Source organism: Protomyctophum parallelum, assembly GCF_964188405.1.
Source record: "Protomyctophum parallelum genome assembly, chromosome: 5".
Taxonomy (NCBI): domain Eukaryota; kingdom Metazoa; phylum Chordata; class Actinopteri; order Myctophiformes; family Myctophidae; genus Protomyctophum; species Protomyctophum parallelum.
The window spans coordinates 26,065,456-26,083,778 of record NC_139702.1 but is presented as its reverse complement, the minus strand read 5'-3'; the positions used below and the strand labels follow the sequence as shown (position 1 = coordinate 26,083,778).

Here is an 18,323-nt window from a genome sequence, read left to right as displayed (position 1 = left end):
CCCCCGATAGGTTGGCTTGGAGGGCGATGTCTTCTTCCCCCTGTAGGGGTCACTGTGGTACCAGCCATTTGTCCCCTCTGATGAACATCTGCGAGGAACAGGACGAAACGAAGCGGGCACGGAACGAAGACACTCGTCAGACACCCAGGCACGGTTCATCCGTTACCACCCAAAGCCTCGTTGCAGGTGTGTGTGTGTGTGTGTGTGTGTGTGTGTGCGTGCGTGTGAGTGTCTTGCATGAAGTAGTCTCAAGCCCAATTTACTGTATGCTCTGTTACACAACAATGTCGAGTGCCAAAAATATGTGCGTGAGCTTATCAGCCTGCTATTTTGGGTGTGCGACATCGCTTTGCAACGAAGAGAATGAACCAGACTATGTGTGTGCGCGTGCGTGCGTGCGTCTGTGTACAAGTCGTGTGTTTAAGATGCCGATGTTGGCGCAGACGACGATAGATCCACAATGAGCACGGGACCTCCTCTCCTCCACGTTGAACACGGTTCTCTCATCTCAATCTCTCCTCTCCTGTCCTCTCTCCTCTCCTCTCTCCTCCCCTGTCCTGTCCTCTCTCCTCTCCTCCCCCGTCCTGTCCTGTCCTCTCTCTCCTCTCCTCTCCTCTCTCCTCCCCCGTCCTGTCCTGTCCTCTCTCTCCTCTCCTCTCCTCTCCTCTCCTCTCCTCTCCTCTCCTCTCCTCTCCTCTCCTCTCCTCTCCTCTCCTCTCCTCTCCTCTCCTCTCCTCTCCTCTCTCCTCCCCCGTCCTGTCCTGTTCTCTCCCTCAGCAGTTTCTGTTGCTCTGGTGCACTTCGTTGGCGATCAGGCTGTCCTCGCCGGACTGGAAGTCCCCCTCGTTCAGGCTGTTCCCTAACCCGTTGAGCATCTCCTCGTCCTGGGAGGAGCCGCGGTCCTCCTCGCTGCTGGCCGCGCCTCCTCCTCCTCCTCCTCTGCCTCCTCCTCCTCCTCCTCCCCCTCCTCCTCCTCCTCCTCCTCCTCCCGGCTCGTCGGAGTTGGGGTCCTGGAGCACCTGGGCGATGTAGCTCTGCTGCTGCTGAGGCTGCACGGGGGGAGAAGAGGGGGAGCGGCGTTACTTTTGTCCATTAAAAACTAGTACGACCGAAAAGTGTTTCACGAAAACACAAATGATATATATATATATATATGAGACAAAAAAGACTCCTGCACATCCAAAAAGACCCGTAGGAGGTGCAAGTCTAGTTAGCAGGCATAGACATAAAAAAAGAGAAAAACCTTCCAAGGAAGGGACTGCACACTGACGAAGCTAAACGAGGCGAAATGCGTCGTGCTAATAAATACGGTAAGTTGTCCGTCTCTGTTCCCTGGAGTGTGCAGTCCCTTCCTTGGAAGGTTTTTCTCTTTTTTGATATATATATATATATGATAGAAATGTAGCGATATATCGATTTTCCAAAAAATGTAATCTTTTTTTTTTTTTTTTTTTTAGGGCGGCTAGTGTGTGATATGACATGTGAGCTGTAATCACATTCACGTGCTTTTGGAGAGAAATGAGACAGACTCCATGCAGTCGGCTGCATGTGTCTGTGCCCAGGTGATGCTCGTTGATGCTCATTAATACATCAAGGAAAGCAAGTATGTTTCTGCACGGTCAATATGTCTACATCTATCCTAAGATGCCATCAAAGAAAACCTTTTTTTACATGTTAACCCGAGCTAGGTTTAAACATGTAAGCATGGTTACAGTTGTTGCACGGAAATTTTACATGAAAAGTAATGCTACTTTTGCAATGTAGTTGCAAAAATTGTGAAAAAAGCTTGGGGGTAAGATAAATCATATAAAAAAAAGACTTTTCTGTCATTTGTCTGGAAAATTATTGTGTTGAAAATATCGTGAAAAATCGTATCGTGAACCTCATATTGTGATACGTATCGTATTGTGAGTTGAGTGTATGCTTAATATATGACTAGTCATATATACATGTATGACTAAAACTAAGAGCTCCAGTAGAACTAAAAAGTTATTGTACGCGACCAAATAATTTGGGGATCTTGCCTGGAGAACTTCGCTCCTTTGGAGGTCACGGACTGTCTGGACTGTCATGTATGGATATGATTTTCATATTCATTTGACTACGTTTTATCAGTGACATGGAGAGTAATATTACAGCATGCTAGCAATGGAATACTTGGTGTTTGAGCACTCTCATTGTCACAGTCACAGACTTTTGTCATTTTATTGTACAGTCTAGGTCTTGTCTATGTGTTGTTCCCTGGTCTAGGTTTCTTGGTTCTATGTTTGTTTGCTCCAGCTGTGTCTCATTTTGTAATTAACCCTCATGTGTAGGCTATATCAGTCTTGTTCCCCAGTCAGTCCTTGTTGAGTCATTGTATCCTGTCACCTGTTTCAGTCTGTTTTATGTTTCATGTTCTTCTGAATTAAAACACCAATTCATGGTTTTGAACACTACATGCCTGGCTGTCCTGCGTTTGGGTCCTTACCTCACCTACACATGACACTCATATGCTGTAAATATACTATATAGCCTATGGTAAATATACTGAACATATATCGGTAACCAAATCACAGAATGTCAAGACATTTGAAAAGGTCTGCACTAGGACCTGTGCAGGACACCGCCAGGTGTCGGAACGATTACGAACCTGAACTTTGGGAGAGGAGGTGGGACGAGCCGGGCGTCCATTCTGCACCGCCTCCACATCACCGTCCTTAGTGTCAATCTATGAGGAGAGAGAGAGAGAGAGAGAGAGAGAGAGAGAGAGAGAGAGAGGGGGGGGGCGGTATAAGTAAACGATACAAACATCTGTTTTCAAACTGATCAGGAGGATTACATTCATTCATTCATAACTTTGTGAATTCAATCAATCAATCAATCATTCAATCATACCGTTATCAATAAAGTCACTCATGCATTCATACCTTTATCAATAAAGTCACTCATGCATTCATACCTTTATCAACAAAGTCACTCATTCATTCGTAAAGATAGAAAAAGGTAAGGTCTGCACACTGGATAATGCTCCAAAGCTTTAAAAAGAAAAGGGTATTTATAAAAGGTTCCTTACGCCATAGCGGGCATGCCGTTTCGAGCCTCTCGGCTCTTCGTCAGAGAGTATGGGTTCATACTCATTCATTCGTACCTTGTAGTTGTGAGCGCTGAGGTACTTGAAGTGTCCAAAGCAGACGTGAGACAGACACACCACAATAGTGACGATCAGAACCACCAGCGTGAACATTGACGTGGGCGTCACAAAACCTGCAACACACACATGGACGTAGCAGTGAGACACACCTGGCCCGATTGGCCATACCTAAAGAACAGCCAGGAAGTAGCAGTGAGCCTAACTGATTTACCCCATTAGACGCCTCCTTCAGCTCTGGGGGCGTATGTGCAAAAGTGAGGGCACCGCTTCCATGTCGGTACTTCACTATAGAAAAGCGTGCCTTTCGCACTTCCGCCCTCTGCTCGATGCACGTCACTCCAATGAACTGCAGCGGCCAATGAGGCATCTGTTTTTGAGGACTGCTAACCCCTCAAATCGGCTGTTTTCGTCCCATTGACAATTCATGGAGAATTTACGTCATATGAGAGCGCCCCTCACTTCACACGGGTGTGATTTCTTTTTTTATATATCTATGGTTTTACCCTGGAAAGGAGCCAGCTGAGGTGGTTCGGGCATCTGGTTAGGATGCCTCTCGGGCGCCTCCCTAGAGAGGTCCTCGACGCACGTCCGACTGGGAGGAGACCCCGGGGCAGACCAAAGCGCAGTTGGAGGAAACGACTCACTGGCCTTGGAACGTCTCAGAATCCCCCAGGAGGAAGTCACTAATGTTGCTCTAGAGAGGGAAGTCTGGAGCACTCTGGTGGAGATGTTGCCCCCGCGACCCGATTACGGATAAGCGGTTGAAGATGGATGGATGGTTTTACCCTTCCTAGGAGCAGTATACCGGTTTAAATTTGGTCCCGCCCTCAGGTGCCCCCCCCCCCAGACTGGCCGTCAGTTGGACCCCCATCTCAAAATATTTTGTTCCAGGGATCCCCAGAAGCAAAGATTTGAGTTACAGATGTTGTCTTTTAAAAAGTGGGATGATTATTTACCGGGGTGGTAACATGGCGGATGTTTTGTGTGAATTAAATAACATTCGCTGGGACACGTCACATAAGAGATTCTTGACTCTTCCACTTTCGAGCGAATGGCTTTAAAAATAAGACAGCCGTTTCACTTGTGCGGGATCGTTTCCAGCCAATAGATGGCACTGATGGCGGAGAGTGAGTTATTGGGGGGGAAAATGTGTGGCCTAGACCTGATCACACTATAGTCAGTTCCAAGCACAACCCCCCCGGAGGCTTTCCCCCCGGCGGTGGAAAGGCCTGGCGGATGATGCGAGCGGCGGTTTAACCCATTCTGAACGGGAACCCCTTTTGGTGTTAGCATCATGTCGTGCTTCAGCTATTGAAAAATAGCAGATCTGCAAGCTCGTAGCGCACCACTGAGTGGCGCGCTACGAGCTTGTAGGTCTGCTATTTTTGAAAAATCGAAGAACGACTGTGACATTTTTAGAATCTGATCTCAGGTCAGAATGGGTTCATCAGACCAGTGTGTTGTCCAGTGGAAACCTCGTATGAATCTGATCTCGGGTCAGAACGGGTTTTAACTAGGGCCGGGACTAATTGCGATTAATTTAGATTAATTAACTACAGAAAAATTAATCGCGATTAACTACAGATAAATTAATCGCACCTTTTTTTTCACCGCGGAACGTTTCTCACTGGGCGCTTTTCTATAGTACTGAAAACTGGAAATAATAAAAAGTCACCCCATTTTGTGTTGCCTAGAACTGGAGGTCTGACAAAAAACAGTAACAATATGAAGTAAGTACAGCTTTGTGATGTCACTGAGATGTACTTGTTACTGTTTTTTTTTCAGACCTCCAGTTCTAGGCAACACAGAATGGGGTGACTTTTTATTATTATTTCCACAACAGGTATATTAATGACAGTAAAATGTTGAAAATGAGTGGTATCCTGTAGTCACTATTCGTTGATTCACTGGGATACCAAAAAACATTTAAAAAAAAGGTTTCTCGCTGTTCTCGGGTTGAATATTGATATGCGATTAAAATGCGATTAATCTAGATTAATTAATCGCAAAGCCTCTGATTAATTAGATTATTTTTTTTAATCGAGTCCCAGCTCTAGTTTTAACGGTTGAACGTACCCGTGCGCATGGTGGAGAAGAAGAGCAGCCAGAAGAGGCAGAGGATGGGCGCGGCCACCACCTGCGTCACGGCCGACGAGTGGATCTTCTTGTCCAGCTTGGAGGGCAGGTAGGCGTAGTACATGTTGTAGCGATCCACCAGGTGCTTGAGCAGCATGTACATCAGGCCTGACAGGGAACACACACACACACACACACACGCTTGTAGATCTGTTTTTCTTTTCCTCCAGCTTTTAGGCTTATGGTAAAGACATTGCAAAAAATGTAGTAAAAATGTCATTCATAAAACGGTCGTCCTAAAATGTTAATGTCCTCAGTATAGTGATAGTATACTAATATAAACGTGTGTGCGTGCGTGTGTGTGTGTGTGTGTGTGTGTGTGTGTGTGTGTGTGTGTGTGTGTGCGTGCGTGTGTGCGTGCGTGCTCACCAAACGGTACAATGATGGGACAGGTGATGCTGTAGGCCATGACCACCGTGAACACGTTCATCATCCAGGCGTACGCCACGCCGAACTGGAACTCATAGGCCTGGTGCTGGGGGGGGGGGGGGAAGAGGGAGAGAGAGAGAGAGAGAGAGAGAGAGAGAGTGAACGAATCAATTTTTAGCCCATTTAAGGCCTGACGTGGAAATAAAAAAAAAGTCTTCTGAAAGAATATATATTCAAAGATTTGTGCCGTATTTTCACGATTTTTCAAAAATAGCAGACCTACAAGCTCGTAGCACGCCACTCGGTGGCGCGTGATGAGCTTGTAGATCTGCTATTTTTCAATAACTAAAGTATATATCATAATGCTTAGTTAAAACACCAAAAGGGATTCCCGTCCAGAATGGATTCATAGATTTTTATAACAGACACAATCAATTAAGTCTGACTGAATTAAGTCATGTCGTGCGCTGCATATTCAGTATAGCTAAAAAGTCTGTGGTCACCCAACTTATTGGATTTATACATGTATATGTAATGAGTTGTTTTTATGTCTGGCCTCGTGGGGAATGGTGGGTGGATGGGGACTGGGTTGGAGAGGGGTGGAAGGGAGTTGGGAGAAAATATAAAAACAGAGGGTTGCATTATGTCTGTAAAAATGGTATACAATGTCATGCTTACTCTTTGAATACAATTTGTTAAAAAAAAAAAGTGGTCGCGCCCCAAAAATAGCTGATCTACAAACTCTTAGCGCAACATGCTGAGAGCTTATTATAGATTTGCCATTTCCGCAATTGTAGGGAATTTCAGCCCCTCTAATATCCCCTCTGCGTCAGTGTTGTTTTTGACAGCACACTTTTATTTTAGTTTTAGTCATAGTCTTTTGAATAAGTTTCATTTAGTTTTAGTAACATTTTAGTCACCTGAAATGTTTTAGTGTTAGTCTAGTTTTAGTCGACTAAGTGTCATAAGACTTTAGTCGACTAAATCTACAGTTTATTTAGTCGACTAAAGTGTGTTTTGACAGGCCTTGATGTCATTGTAATGGCCGATTTTACACTTTGGTTGCATGCTGAAAATAGCAGATCTACAAGCTTACATCTGCTATTTTCAGCATGCAACTTAGCATAAAACTGGATCTCTTGACCACTAGTCCCTCCCTAACATTTTAACAGTTTCCGTGCCTTGAATGGATTACTCCAGGTTAATGTCGCTGCCGTATCGGACATACCCGCCTTTTGTTTTATGTGTTTAATCCGCCGTAATGTAATGAATCAAAAGAAAATCCGTCTTCGTAGCGGAGTATGAGACTGGATGCCTTCGCTGAGATGACAAAACCGGAAATCGTCACATGCTGTGGGCTGCTAGGGCTTCTGGGAAATTGAGGCCAATGGAAATGCATTGGGTGCAACGCCTCATTGAAACCAATCTTGTGTGCGTCTTCCGCGTGCACCAAGATGGTGGATGCTACACACAGATCATAACAAACCACGGGAGCTTTTTTTGATGGATTTTCGCGGATTAAAAGCCCAAATAATTCAGCGTATGCTCTAAAGGTAATACAACAATCTCGGCAGTGAAGGGGGGTTGATTAAAATGCGGGTTAATCGTAAAAAACAGTCAAACTGTTAATCTATTTTTTTTTTTTTAATACATTTCTTTTTTTTTTAAACCCATTTTTCACCCCTGTGTCAATTACCGTAATTTCCGGACTATAAGCCGCACCTGAATATAAGCCGCACCAGCCAAATTTAGGGAAAATCCCATATACAAGCCGCACCGGACTATAAGCCGCACCGGACAATAAGCCGCAGCTACGTTAGCTCAGAGCCTGAGATGGCTCTGCGTTAGCTGTAAAAATCCATAGATTAGCCGCACCGTTGTATAAGCCGCATGGTTCAAATCATGGGTAAAAAGCCGCGGCTTATAGTCCAGAAATTACGGTATCTAATGTGATCCTGGGGCTCTACACACCCTCCGCCAACCTGGGGAGAGCAACTTGAACTCAGCTTCCTTCATGCATGAGTGTCCAAGTTGCTCCTTTACACCTGACAGGTGTAAAGGAGTAAAGTTTTTATTTTTTGACGAAATTGTCAATATATTTAGTCATAGTTTTAGTCATCATAGTTTAGTTTCCATTTAGTTTTTAGTCGGTGAAAAAAGGTAGTCGACGAACATTCTTCGTCTTATAGAACTCAACATGGCTCTGCATGTCCCTGAAGCGCTCCAGTCCGGTACGTACCCGCTTGACGTTGCGCCTCTCGGCCACGGAGCGGGCCAGACACAGTCTGATCATGTACATGAGGAGACCGGGGATCCGCAGCAGGTCCATGGCGTTCCCGATGAACGCCGAGGCGATGACGTAGTTCACGAAGAACGCCCCGTTGTCCGGCAGGAACACACACCTGTTGAGCGACACAAAAAAGACACGGATCAGAATCTGCACTTTATGCTCACTAAATAAGTCTACTTACAGTAAGTATAGGCTAAAGGGTACTTGTCTTCTTTTGCACCTTAACCAATTAGTACCACAATGGAAATTGTTTGTGTTATCTTTTTAGCCCTGATGTCTGACTGTATCACCTGCTGTTGACATTTCTGACAAATAAAAGTATTCAATGAATCATTCAATTAATCAATCAAAAAACCGGGAAAGCGTTCGTGTCATTCGTAGCTATACAGTAATATAGCAACATATAAAACAGTGGTTCTCAAAATAGCAGATCTCCAAGCTCACAGCAGGCGCTGCGAGCTTGTACATCTGCTATTTTCGACCACTTTTATTTGTTTGAAAGTGTCTTTGACGCAAATCTTCTCTTCTGGGGGTTCCTTGCACAAAACATATCCAGATGGTGGCCCTTGACACAAAAAGGTTTGAGAACTACTGTACTGATTTAGAAGACATTTGTGACTAAATTTTACTGAGGGACTGCCATTGGATTTTTTGGGAATTTTCGTTTCATCATAGCTTCAAATTGACATATTGGTTGTTCAGTTTGGCCCACCAGTTTTGGAGATATGGCTTATAGAGTAATGTCTTGCAGAAAACAGCGAGTTGAGAAAACAGGCTTGAAAGGTTCACTTCTGTGGTCTCTAACATTACACCTATAGCTACATGTTTAAGCATTTATTTCATATTTACATGTCGATTTCAGCTCTGACACTTATTTCAGACATGCTCTAGTAGTATGTGAAGAGTCTGCCTGTGCCATAAACTCATTTTGGTAAAAAAAATAAAGAAAATAGTTTTTCTCCTCTGGTGAAAAGCTGGAATTTGCGACCAGTCACATTTGTAGAATCGGTCGAGTCTTAATACGTTTGACTAAACTGTTCTATATTATAGAAGGTACGCATAGAAGATATGTTGGTCCGTTTATAAAATTGTTAAAAATAAATCCACTGACTGTTTTAGGCTTGTTTAGTTTTAAGTTTCACTCTTACGTAACTGTACACAAGACGTAGCAATAAAGTACAACACCTGGAGGCACAAAAAGTCCTAACTCAAGTAGAAGTGGAAAAAAGGTCATATTGCTGCTGTTCTTCCTGTTTTGCCCCTAGGATGTTTATTCTTAGATTACTTTCACCACAGTGTTAGAGATGCAGATATGAAGATAATTTCTGGTAGGCGGCCTGGTGTCATCTCTAAGATGTTGTAGAGAATGTCAGTTATGCAACGTTGCATTTCCGCGACGCCTACACGGGTCGTGCAGTCGACGCGCTGTGATTGGCCAGTCGCTGTGATTGGCCAGTCGCTGTGATTGACAGCCTAAACCTAACCCCAACCTTAACAAACCAACCTCAGCAAAACTATACCTAAACCTAACCTCAAGAAAACAAGTAAGGCGCGTAAACGCGGGAAGCGAACAAAGCTGTTGTGGCAGTCTGACACGCACGTAAACTTAACTTAACTTGCCCGGGGGCGTGGTCATAAACACAATTAGTATGTGGCTAAATTTCCTGTTCGTTCGTTGCGTCACCCATGCCTCCATATATGGTCACTTGTTGTAAACAAAAACGACTAATGATATACAGGCTTCGCCCCCATATGGTCATGCCTCGTGACATCACGTGACATCATAGAGGCCCTTAGATCTCCATAATATATGGTTGTCAGCAGTGTTGTTTTCGTCGACTAAAACTAAGACGAAAAATGTTCGTCGACTACCTTTTTTCACTGACTAAAACTAAATAAAAACGAATCTATGATGACTAAAACTAAGACTAAATATATTGACAATTTCGTCAACAAATAAAAACTAGACTAAAATGTTAGGAAGGGACTAGTGGACAAGAGATCCAGTTTTATGCTGGGTTGTATGCTGAAAATAGCAGATATGCAATCTCACAATTGTGAGATTGTATATCTGCTATTTTCAGCATGCAACCAAAGTGTAAAATATGTCATTACAACGACATCAAGGCCTGTCAAAACACATTTTAGTCGACTAAATCAACTGTAGATTTAGTCGACTAAAATCGTATGACATTTAGTCGACTAAAACTAGACTAAACACTAGAACATTCCATGTGACTAAAATGTGACTAAAACTAAGTGAAAACTATTCAAGAGACTATGACTAAAACTAAAATAGAAATTTGCTGCCAAAAACAACACTGGTTGTCAGTCCAACCAGTGTGGTTGCCAAGACGAGACTTGCAAATGGACAAAGTTGGAACAACGCATGGATCTCCCTATGTGGAGCTGACTATCATCACCTGGATCTCCATAATATGAAGATCACGACACTGACCTCATCAAACCCTGGATAGCCATACATGGAGAGGACTGGATCGTCACCTACATCTGCATATATGGAGCCGGCCAGCAACTCTACATCTGACCTTCACCGACACCAGATTAATAGTTTAACTCGTGCTTCTCAACTGTGCCATATTAACAGTTTGGCTAATTGTTTAATCCAGGGTTCGATGGCGCTTTATACGACTTTTGTTTTATGTGTTTAATCCGCCGTATTGTAATAATTAAAAAGAAACTCCGTCTTTGCCGTGGAGCTGGAGACGAGATGGTTTCGTTTTGATGACGAAACCGGAAATCAACACATGCTGTGGGGCTGCTAGGGCTTCTGGGACATTGAGGCCAATGCAAATGAACGGGGTACAACGCCTCATGGAGGAGGGTCTTGTGCTGCGGTCTTGCGGCACACCAAGATGGCGGGTGGTGCGATCGTTCATAACAAAACGGAGGAACCTTTTTTCCGCCGGATTTTCACGGATCAAAAGCCCAAATAATTAATCAAATTATCAAACCCTGCATTAGCCATGCACCTATACCTGTCAATCATGGGGGAACAGCTATCAGCTTGTCTCAACAACAGCGAATGGAAAAAAAACGTACTCAAATCTGACGGTGGCGTGAGCCAGGAACTTCTTGTCAAACAGCCAACGGAAAAACACATCCAGACTGTGGAGAGAGAAACACACATTCCAAAGTCATTACATCATCACAGGTAAGACATAGCTTTCCTCCAAAATCACGTTTACATGAAACCACATCTGGGAGCATTGTCATTCAATTGTCATTCAACGATTAAAAAAATTAAGCGGGGTCGCACTCGGAAATAAATCCGCTTTTCCTTGTTTGTATTCTTCCAGTGGTGACACACAGATGTTAGGCTGGGATATCAATCAAGACATGTGTGATCTGTGAGGCCAATGGAAGGATGAAACAACAAGAAAATGTTTTTTTTTATCCCATATCTAAATGGACATCAAACTTGTTATTGTAGCTTTAAAACTAGGGCTGTGAATCTTTGGCTGTCCCACGAATCATGATTTCGATTCGATTCTTGGGGTCACGATTCAACTCGATTCTCAATCCAAAAACCTTTTTTTTTTTAACCCATTCTGACCGGGCACCCATTTTGCTGTTGGCATCATGTCGTGCATTAGCCATTGAAAAATAGCAGATCTACAAGCTCATATCGCGCCACCGAGTGGCGCGATACGAGCTTGTAGGTCTGCTATTTTGGAAAAAAATCGAAGAACGACTGACATTTTTAGAATCTGATCTCAGGTCAGAATGGGTTAATCAGACCAGTGTGTGTCCAGTGGAAACCTCGTATGAATCTGATCTCAGGTCAGAATGGGTTAATTCAAAAGCATTTTTTTCCAGATTCAAAACGGTTCTCTATGCAAAATGATTCTCGATTCAATACATCATTCATCACAATCTACTCCAGCCTATACAGTTACTGTGATTAGGGTAAGCTTACATTTCATATCACAAACACCATGTAGTGAAAACTCATTATGAATCCATTTTGAATCGTTCATAACGGGAATCGCGATTCTAATTCGAATCGATTTTTTTTTTTACACAGAGAATATTCCTGTGATCCTAAAAAAGGGTCAACAAAAAGGAGAAGCAAAGAGCAGAGAATTCTTTGAGTGTCGTACCTGCTGAGGCCAAGAGAGGGCAGCAGCAACACCATGAAGATTAGGAAGGTGTAGCACTTGTGCATCGTTGTCCTGTTCTCCCCCGACCTGCCACGTGAAGCGTGCGCACACACACACACACACACACACACACACACACACACACACACACACACACACACACACACACACACACACACACACACACACACACAGAGTACATTGTAAGGTCAGTTCAAGATCAAAGCCAGATGATTTGCTTTAGTTTTTGTTCGTTTAGCTTTACATGGGTACATTATACATGAAGCCTGTTATTCTGTGGGTGACGAATTTGTCCAGTTTTTGTGTTTTTGTCTCCTGGCAAAATATAAAAGGTATTTTAGTTTTTGTCTGTATTGTACTGTTGCTCCCCTTCCCCTTCCCCCAAGAGGACCACAACGGAAACAAGCCTAACGGCTTTCTTGTGACTCCATCCTTTTGAAATGTATTTTCAATAAAGTAATCAATCAATCAATATGAAAAAAACAGTTGGGGTGGGACTGGGAGCGGCCAGTTTCAGGAGAGCTTTTCTTCCTTGATTTTGTCAAGTTTGTCCTCGTGTATGTACAGTATGCATGGATGCGTTTGTTGTATTGTTTTCCGGCCTCTATTGTACTCTGTATTTTTGTGATGGAGGACCACCTCGAAAACGAGATGATACATCTCAAGGGGTTATCCTTTCAATAAAGGTACTATATTTGCGATTTAGTTTCAACAATTTACACTGAACATTAAAAATGTAACGATTCCTCCTTTCCGTTGATTATATTTCCATACCATCATGGGAATAAGGAACTAAACAATTTAGTTCCCCAGCAAAATTAGAAACAGTTTAAACAATTCATGTTTAAAACTCCTTCAGCGCCACCTGGTGGTCACCAGTAATGTCTTTGAGTGCCAATTCTCCCATTATAAAGAAAGAAAGAATTTGTAATTATATTATGCATGTAATGTGCATGTCATCACCTGTACACCAGATTAGAGGAATTTTCTAAATATGGATAAAATTAAAAAAAGGCAATTAGACGTCTTGACGTTTATGGCTACTAAAATGTTTCAGGTGTTTATTTAAATATTTTTGAACAAAAATATTTAAATATTTTTGAACAAAAATATTTTCAGAAAAATATTTTTGAAAAATATTTAAATATTTTTGAAAAACGAAAATTAATCCGGGTCCCCGACCACAAAATCTTTCCAAAACGGGGCTCCTCAGCCATAATATACATGTCATTTTGGGGGTCCTTGACATGAAGACGTTTGAGACCGCAGACCAACCTGGTCCAGTGGGCTTCGAAGAAAGCAGAGTAGTAGACGATGGTGGGCAGCAGAGACGAGAAGGCCCACAGCAACAGTGTGGGGAAGAACTGGGTCACGATGGGGTTCTGAAGGACACACGCACGCACACACACGCACATGCACACACACACACACACACACACACACACACACACACACACACACACACACACACACACACACACACGTACGTTACAGTCTGATGTTCTATGACCCGACTGTTACAATAGAATAGAGTCCACACACTGGATCAAGCTCCAAATGTATTTTACTATTATTAAAAAGCCAGTAGTGGTATCTCAAACGCGGTGTGTGTGAGACAACAAGGCCCACGACAAAGTACCGATCTCAGTAAGTTAATGTAGAAAGTACTGTAGAAACTGTGTGAAGTGGACTTTTAACCCATTTTGGACTGAGGTCGATAAAAAAAAAGGCTTCTAAATCCAAAACCCCCCCTGAAAAAAAAACATGTTTCTATATATGTCAGTGGTGCTCAACCTTTTTCATGTCGAGGACCCCCAGAATGATCTCTATTGGGCCACGGACCCCCATCATTTTGAACTAAAAAAGCCAATATTTTAGTAAAAAATGTTCGCTCTGAAATATATGTTCAAAGATTTGCGCCGCATTTTCACGACTTTTCAAAAATAGCAGACCTACAAGCTCGTGGCGCGCCACTCGGTGGCGCGCTACGAGCTTGTAGATCTGCTATTTTTCAATAGCTGAATCATAACATAATAAACACCAAAAGGGGTTCCCGTCCAGAATGGGTTTTAAGACGTGACGTGACGCGCGCGGGGGGGGGCGGGTAGGTCTCTCACGTTGAGGTACTCCACAGGCTTGGTGACGTTGAACTTGTCCATGGTGGAGATGATGATGGCCGGCGTGGTGAGGAAGAACAGCAGGAGGAAGAGGATGCAGTTGATGATGAAGCAACGGATCCACCACGAGATTCCTCCCAGAGACAGGTGCTCCCTGTGGGGAAACAAACCGCACGTGCACACGCACGCACACACACACACACACACACACACACACACACACACACACAGACAGACACACACACACGCACACACACACACACACACACACACACACACACACACGCACACACTCGGAGTCAATTCGAGACTAAACAAGCTCTTTTTTTTTAATATATATATTTTTTTATCCCACGATTTTTGTAACCCATTTTTCACCCCTGGGTCAATCATCTAATGTGATCCTGGGCTCTACACACCCTCCACCAACCTAGTCCCCATATATGGGGGACAAGGGGAGAGCAACGGACTTGAACTCATGCTTCCTTCATGCCTGAGTGTCCAAGTTGCTCCTTATACCTGACAGGGTGGAGTTTCCCTGGTTGGACCATAGACTGTAAAAAATATGGACAAAGCGTTCCACGGGTCTAACATGAACGTAAAATGAAGCCTGTCAGTCCTTGAATTGTACATCGCCATCTTTCTAGATCCGTTTGGGCCCAGCTGGCCATTGGCTGGCCCAGACAACGAGGCGGGACTTCCCCCCTTCTTCTCCGTTGGTTTTTATTTTGACTCGAGTGGGAGGGGAATCCCGATCATAGACTGTAACGGTAGCCACGCCCCTCAGAACATACGCAACTTTATGGTCATTTTTTTTATAAATGGGACGATAAATTTCCAAAAAGAATATTATGACATTAGAAATTAGACTTTAAACTAGTGACTGGAAGCAGAAAGTATTCATAACCATGTTTATTAAGGTAATACAGTCTAGGTGAAGTTGGGCATTATATGAACTTTCAGGAAATCCCGATTTCCTCAGTGGCTTCAGAAATTATCTGTCTGACTGCCCCCCTGGGTTGGATGTAGCGCGTGGAAGGAACACGTTATTCCAACCAGTTCCTTTCCCCTCTATCAGGCGCCCCGGCTGGCCAGGGGGAGGCAGTTTAGTGACCAGGATTACTGCATGTTTTTTGTGAGGGTACCTACCCTAGGGGACACGGGGAGAACATGCAAACTCCACACAGAAAGGCCCTTTCGCCAACCCCGCCTTCGGGTATGGGCACTGATGACGCGGAGGAGGAAACACGCCGCCAGCACCCACAGCGTCCCGAGCAGGAATCGAACCCAGGACCTTCTAGCTGTGAGGCGACAGCACTACCAACTGTGCCACCGTGCCCCAGACTAAACAAGCTCTTTAGTCCGAGTCCAAGAGACCATAACTCAGGCATTATGAGTTCAGTTGTCTTGCTCAAGGACACTTTCGCATAAGCAGCCAGGAACCCGGGATCCTTTCCGATTCCAAGGCGGCTACTACTACTCTACCTCTTGAGCTACTGGGGCTGTCAGTATAGATATTCCCAGTGCTCACACTCACTCAGAAGTGCTTATTAAATTGTCTCGGGTATATAGGGTATTCCCAGAGTCTATGAGGGGGGGCTCGGAGAGCTGAACGCCCCGGGCCAGCCGGCGCAGGCGTTGACTGCAGACCTCCATCTGAAAACGTTTGTGCCAGGGACCCTCGGAAGAGAAGATTTGTTTTTGAACAATTTCGATATTTTTCGAAAATCTTCAAAATTAGCCGACGTAGGCCCACAAGCTTGCAGATCTGTTATTCGAATAGCAGACATAATATGTAGCAAATTACAATCGCAATCATTTATCCACATTATACATTTAATTTATATTTTGTTTTGTGATTAACAACAACCGTTTTTAAATGGGACATGGCTATGATTTTCATGTTGTCATATGCTAACCGTTTTGGAAAAGCAATAAGTTATGTGGTTTACTGCAACTGTACAACTGCTAGAGGGGTGACTGTACCTCTTAGCCTGGTAAAAACACATACTCTTATGGTTTATTGCTTTATTACAGACTATTTCTCCGGGGTATTGAGTGGCTTACTGAAGGTCTACATAATATGATAAGAAGACGGTTGTCCCAGGCTGCATGTTAAAGGATGATTTAATACAGAGTATACGGTATAACAAACTGGCCCTGGTGGAACCATCAACAACCGTATCGATTTAAAATGAAAGACGTTGGTCTAATTAGATAGCAATGAAAGCCCCACCGCTTCCTCTGTTCTCACCACCAGCTGCACTCACAGTACTACTGCATGTTCACACGCACGCACGCGCACGCACACACACACACACACACACACACACACACACACACACACACACACACACACACACACACACACACACACACACACACACACACACACACACACACACACACACACACACACACACACACACACACACACACACACACAGTTGACACGTTGACTCTTACCATCGTACGTTCTGCGGGTCGGGGGCGTAGGTGACGGTCCAGTTGTAGACGTGCAGAGACTCGCTGAAGTGAGAGGACTTGGGCTCCTGGTGACAGTGGCAGCCCTGGACCTGGCACGCATTGAAGTCCTTCAGGATGCTGCAGGACAGGGGGATGGATGGATTGACTGACTGATTGACTGACTGACTGACTGACTGACTGACTGACAGTCAGTGGCTAACAGTTTTATCCCATTCTGACCTGAGATCAGATTCTAAAAAATGTCTTCTACATCCTGACAGTTTTCCGAAAAAGCTATGTTTCTATATGTCAGTCGTTCTTCGATTTTTTTCAAAAATAGCAGACCTACAAGCTTGTAGCGCGCCACTCGGTGGCGCGCTAGGAGCTTGTAGATCTGCTATTTTTCAATAGCTAAAGCATAACATAATGCTAACGCGTATTGAATTCATCGAGACAAACAATAAAAAGGTACAAAATATGCAAACGCATCATATAAACGAGTAGTAAAATATATTATAAATATGCACAGTAAACAGTTCTGGGAATAAGCTTAAGACTTTTTTACAGCTAGGGGCCAGTTGTGAATTGCAGCCATCTCTGCAAGTTCTCTTTTCAGAGCGGTTTTGAAGGAGAGTAAAGGAGTCACACTTTTGTATGACTGTTATTAGGGGCATTCCACATTTTGGTGGCACGGCGGTAGAACGAATGTAACACTTTACGCACGCACACGCACACACACACACACACACACACACACACAGAGAGAGAGAGAGAGGGAGAGGGAGCGGGTGGTGGTGTCTCACATTGCGGTCATGGCTTCGTTCTGGAACGTGACGAAGGCCATTCCCAGAGGTTTGGTGTTGACCTTCTCCTTCTCCTTCCTGTACTCCTCCTTCAGCTTGGCTTCTCTCTTCGTGTAGTAGCTCACCGCCTCCTCCTACAGGACAACAACAGGAACAACAACACATCAACACACATGGCTGATTGAGAATCATTCAGGAAAAAACCCTGATAGTTAGTTTGAGTTTGTTTGACACCCTCATAATGCTAAAGCTTTCCTCGACATGGTTGCAGGTTTCAGAGACCGTTAGACCCACTTCTAACTTTCAGCAGCTGTGTTTCAGCAGCAGGGGTGTTGAACTTCAACTTGAATGTAGAAAGAATATATAGAATATATATTCAAAGATTTGTGCCGCCATATTTACGATAAAAAAAGCAGATCTACAAGCTCATAGCGCGCCACCGAGTGGTGCGCTATGAGCTTGTAGATCTGCTATTTTTCAATAGCTAAATAATGCTTAGTTGCCCAGGCCGTAGCGTAACGGTCTGGGCACCGGACTGGTAATCCAGTCGCAGTGTGCCGCGGGTTCGACTCCCGGACCCGACACGGCCTTTACTGCATGTCATCCCCCCATCTCTCTCCCGTTTCCTGTCAGCCTACTGTCTGTCCCTTCAAAAATCAATAAAAGGCGTAAGCCGCAAAAAAATATCTTAAAAAAAAAAAAAAAAAATGCTTAGTTAAAACACCAAAACTGGTTCCCGTCCAGAATGGGGCTAGAAGACACCTTTTACAAACACAAGGAAGTAATGTAGATTTTTTCTTTTGGTAATGGTCCCTCACTACAATAGCGTTAATGCTAGCAGTCATAGAGCACTGAAGTCCTGAC

General features: G+C 44.0%; 1 protein-coding gene across 1 annotated transcript in view; it reads right to left on the bottom strand.

Moving 5' to 3' along the window:
- Window positions 1–773: 773 nt before the first annotated feature.
- LOC310858286 (CSC1-like protein 2) overlaps window positions 774–18,323 on the bottom strand; it is a gene marked incomplete at its 3' end in the record, with an annotated part of 73,063 nt that continues 55,513 nt past the window's right edge. Inside the window, exons 13-24 of the mRNA XM_083764392.1 lie at window positions 17,460–17,593; window positions 16,657–16,794; window positions 14,191–14,344; window positions 13,349–13,455; window positions 12,053–12,139; window positions 10,992–11,057; window positions 7,878–8,040; window positions 5,639–5,744; window positions 5,210–5,377; window positions 3,131–3,246; window positions 2,633–2,710; window positions 774–1,049 (exon numbers count right to left, since the gene is read on the bottom strand). Of these exons, the coding sequence (XP_083620518.1) occupies window positions 774–1,049; window positions 2,633–2,710; window positions 3,131–3,246; window positions 5,210–5,377; window positions 5,639–5,744; window positions 7,878–8,040; window positions 10,992–11,057; window positions 12,053–12,139; window positions 13,349–13,455; window positions 14,191–14,344; window positions 16,657–16,794; window positions 17,460–17,593 (1,593 nt within the window). The remainder of the gene's footprint in view (window positions 1,050–2,632; window positions 2,711–3,130; window positions 3,247–5,209; window positions 5,378–5,638; window positions 5,745–7,877; window positions 8,041–10,991; window positions 11,058–12,052; window positions 12,140–13,348; window positions 13,456–14,190; window positions 14,345–16,656; window positions 16,795–17,459; window positions 17,594–18,323) is intronic.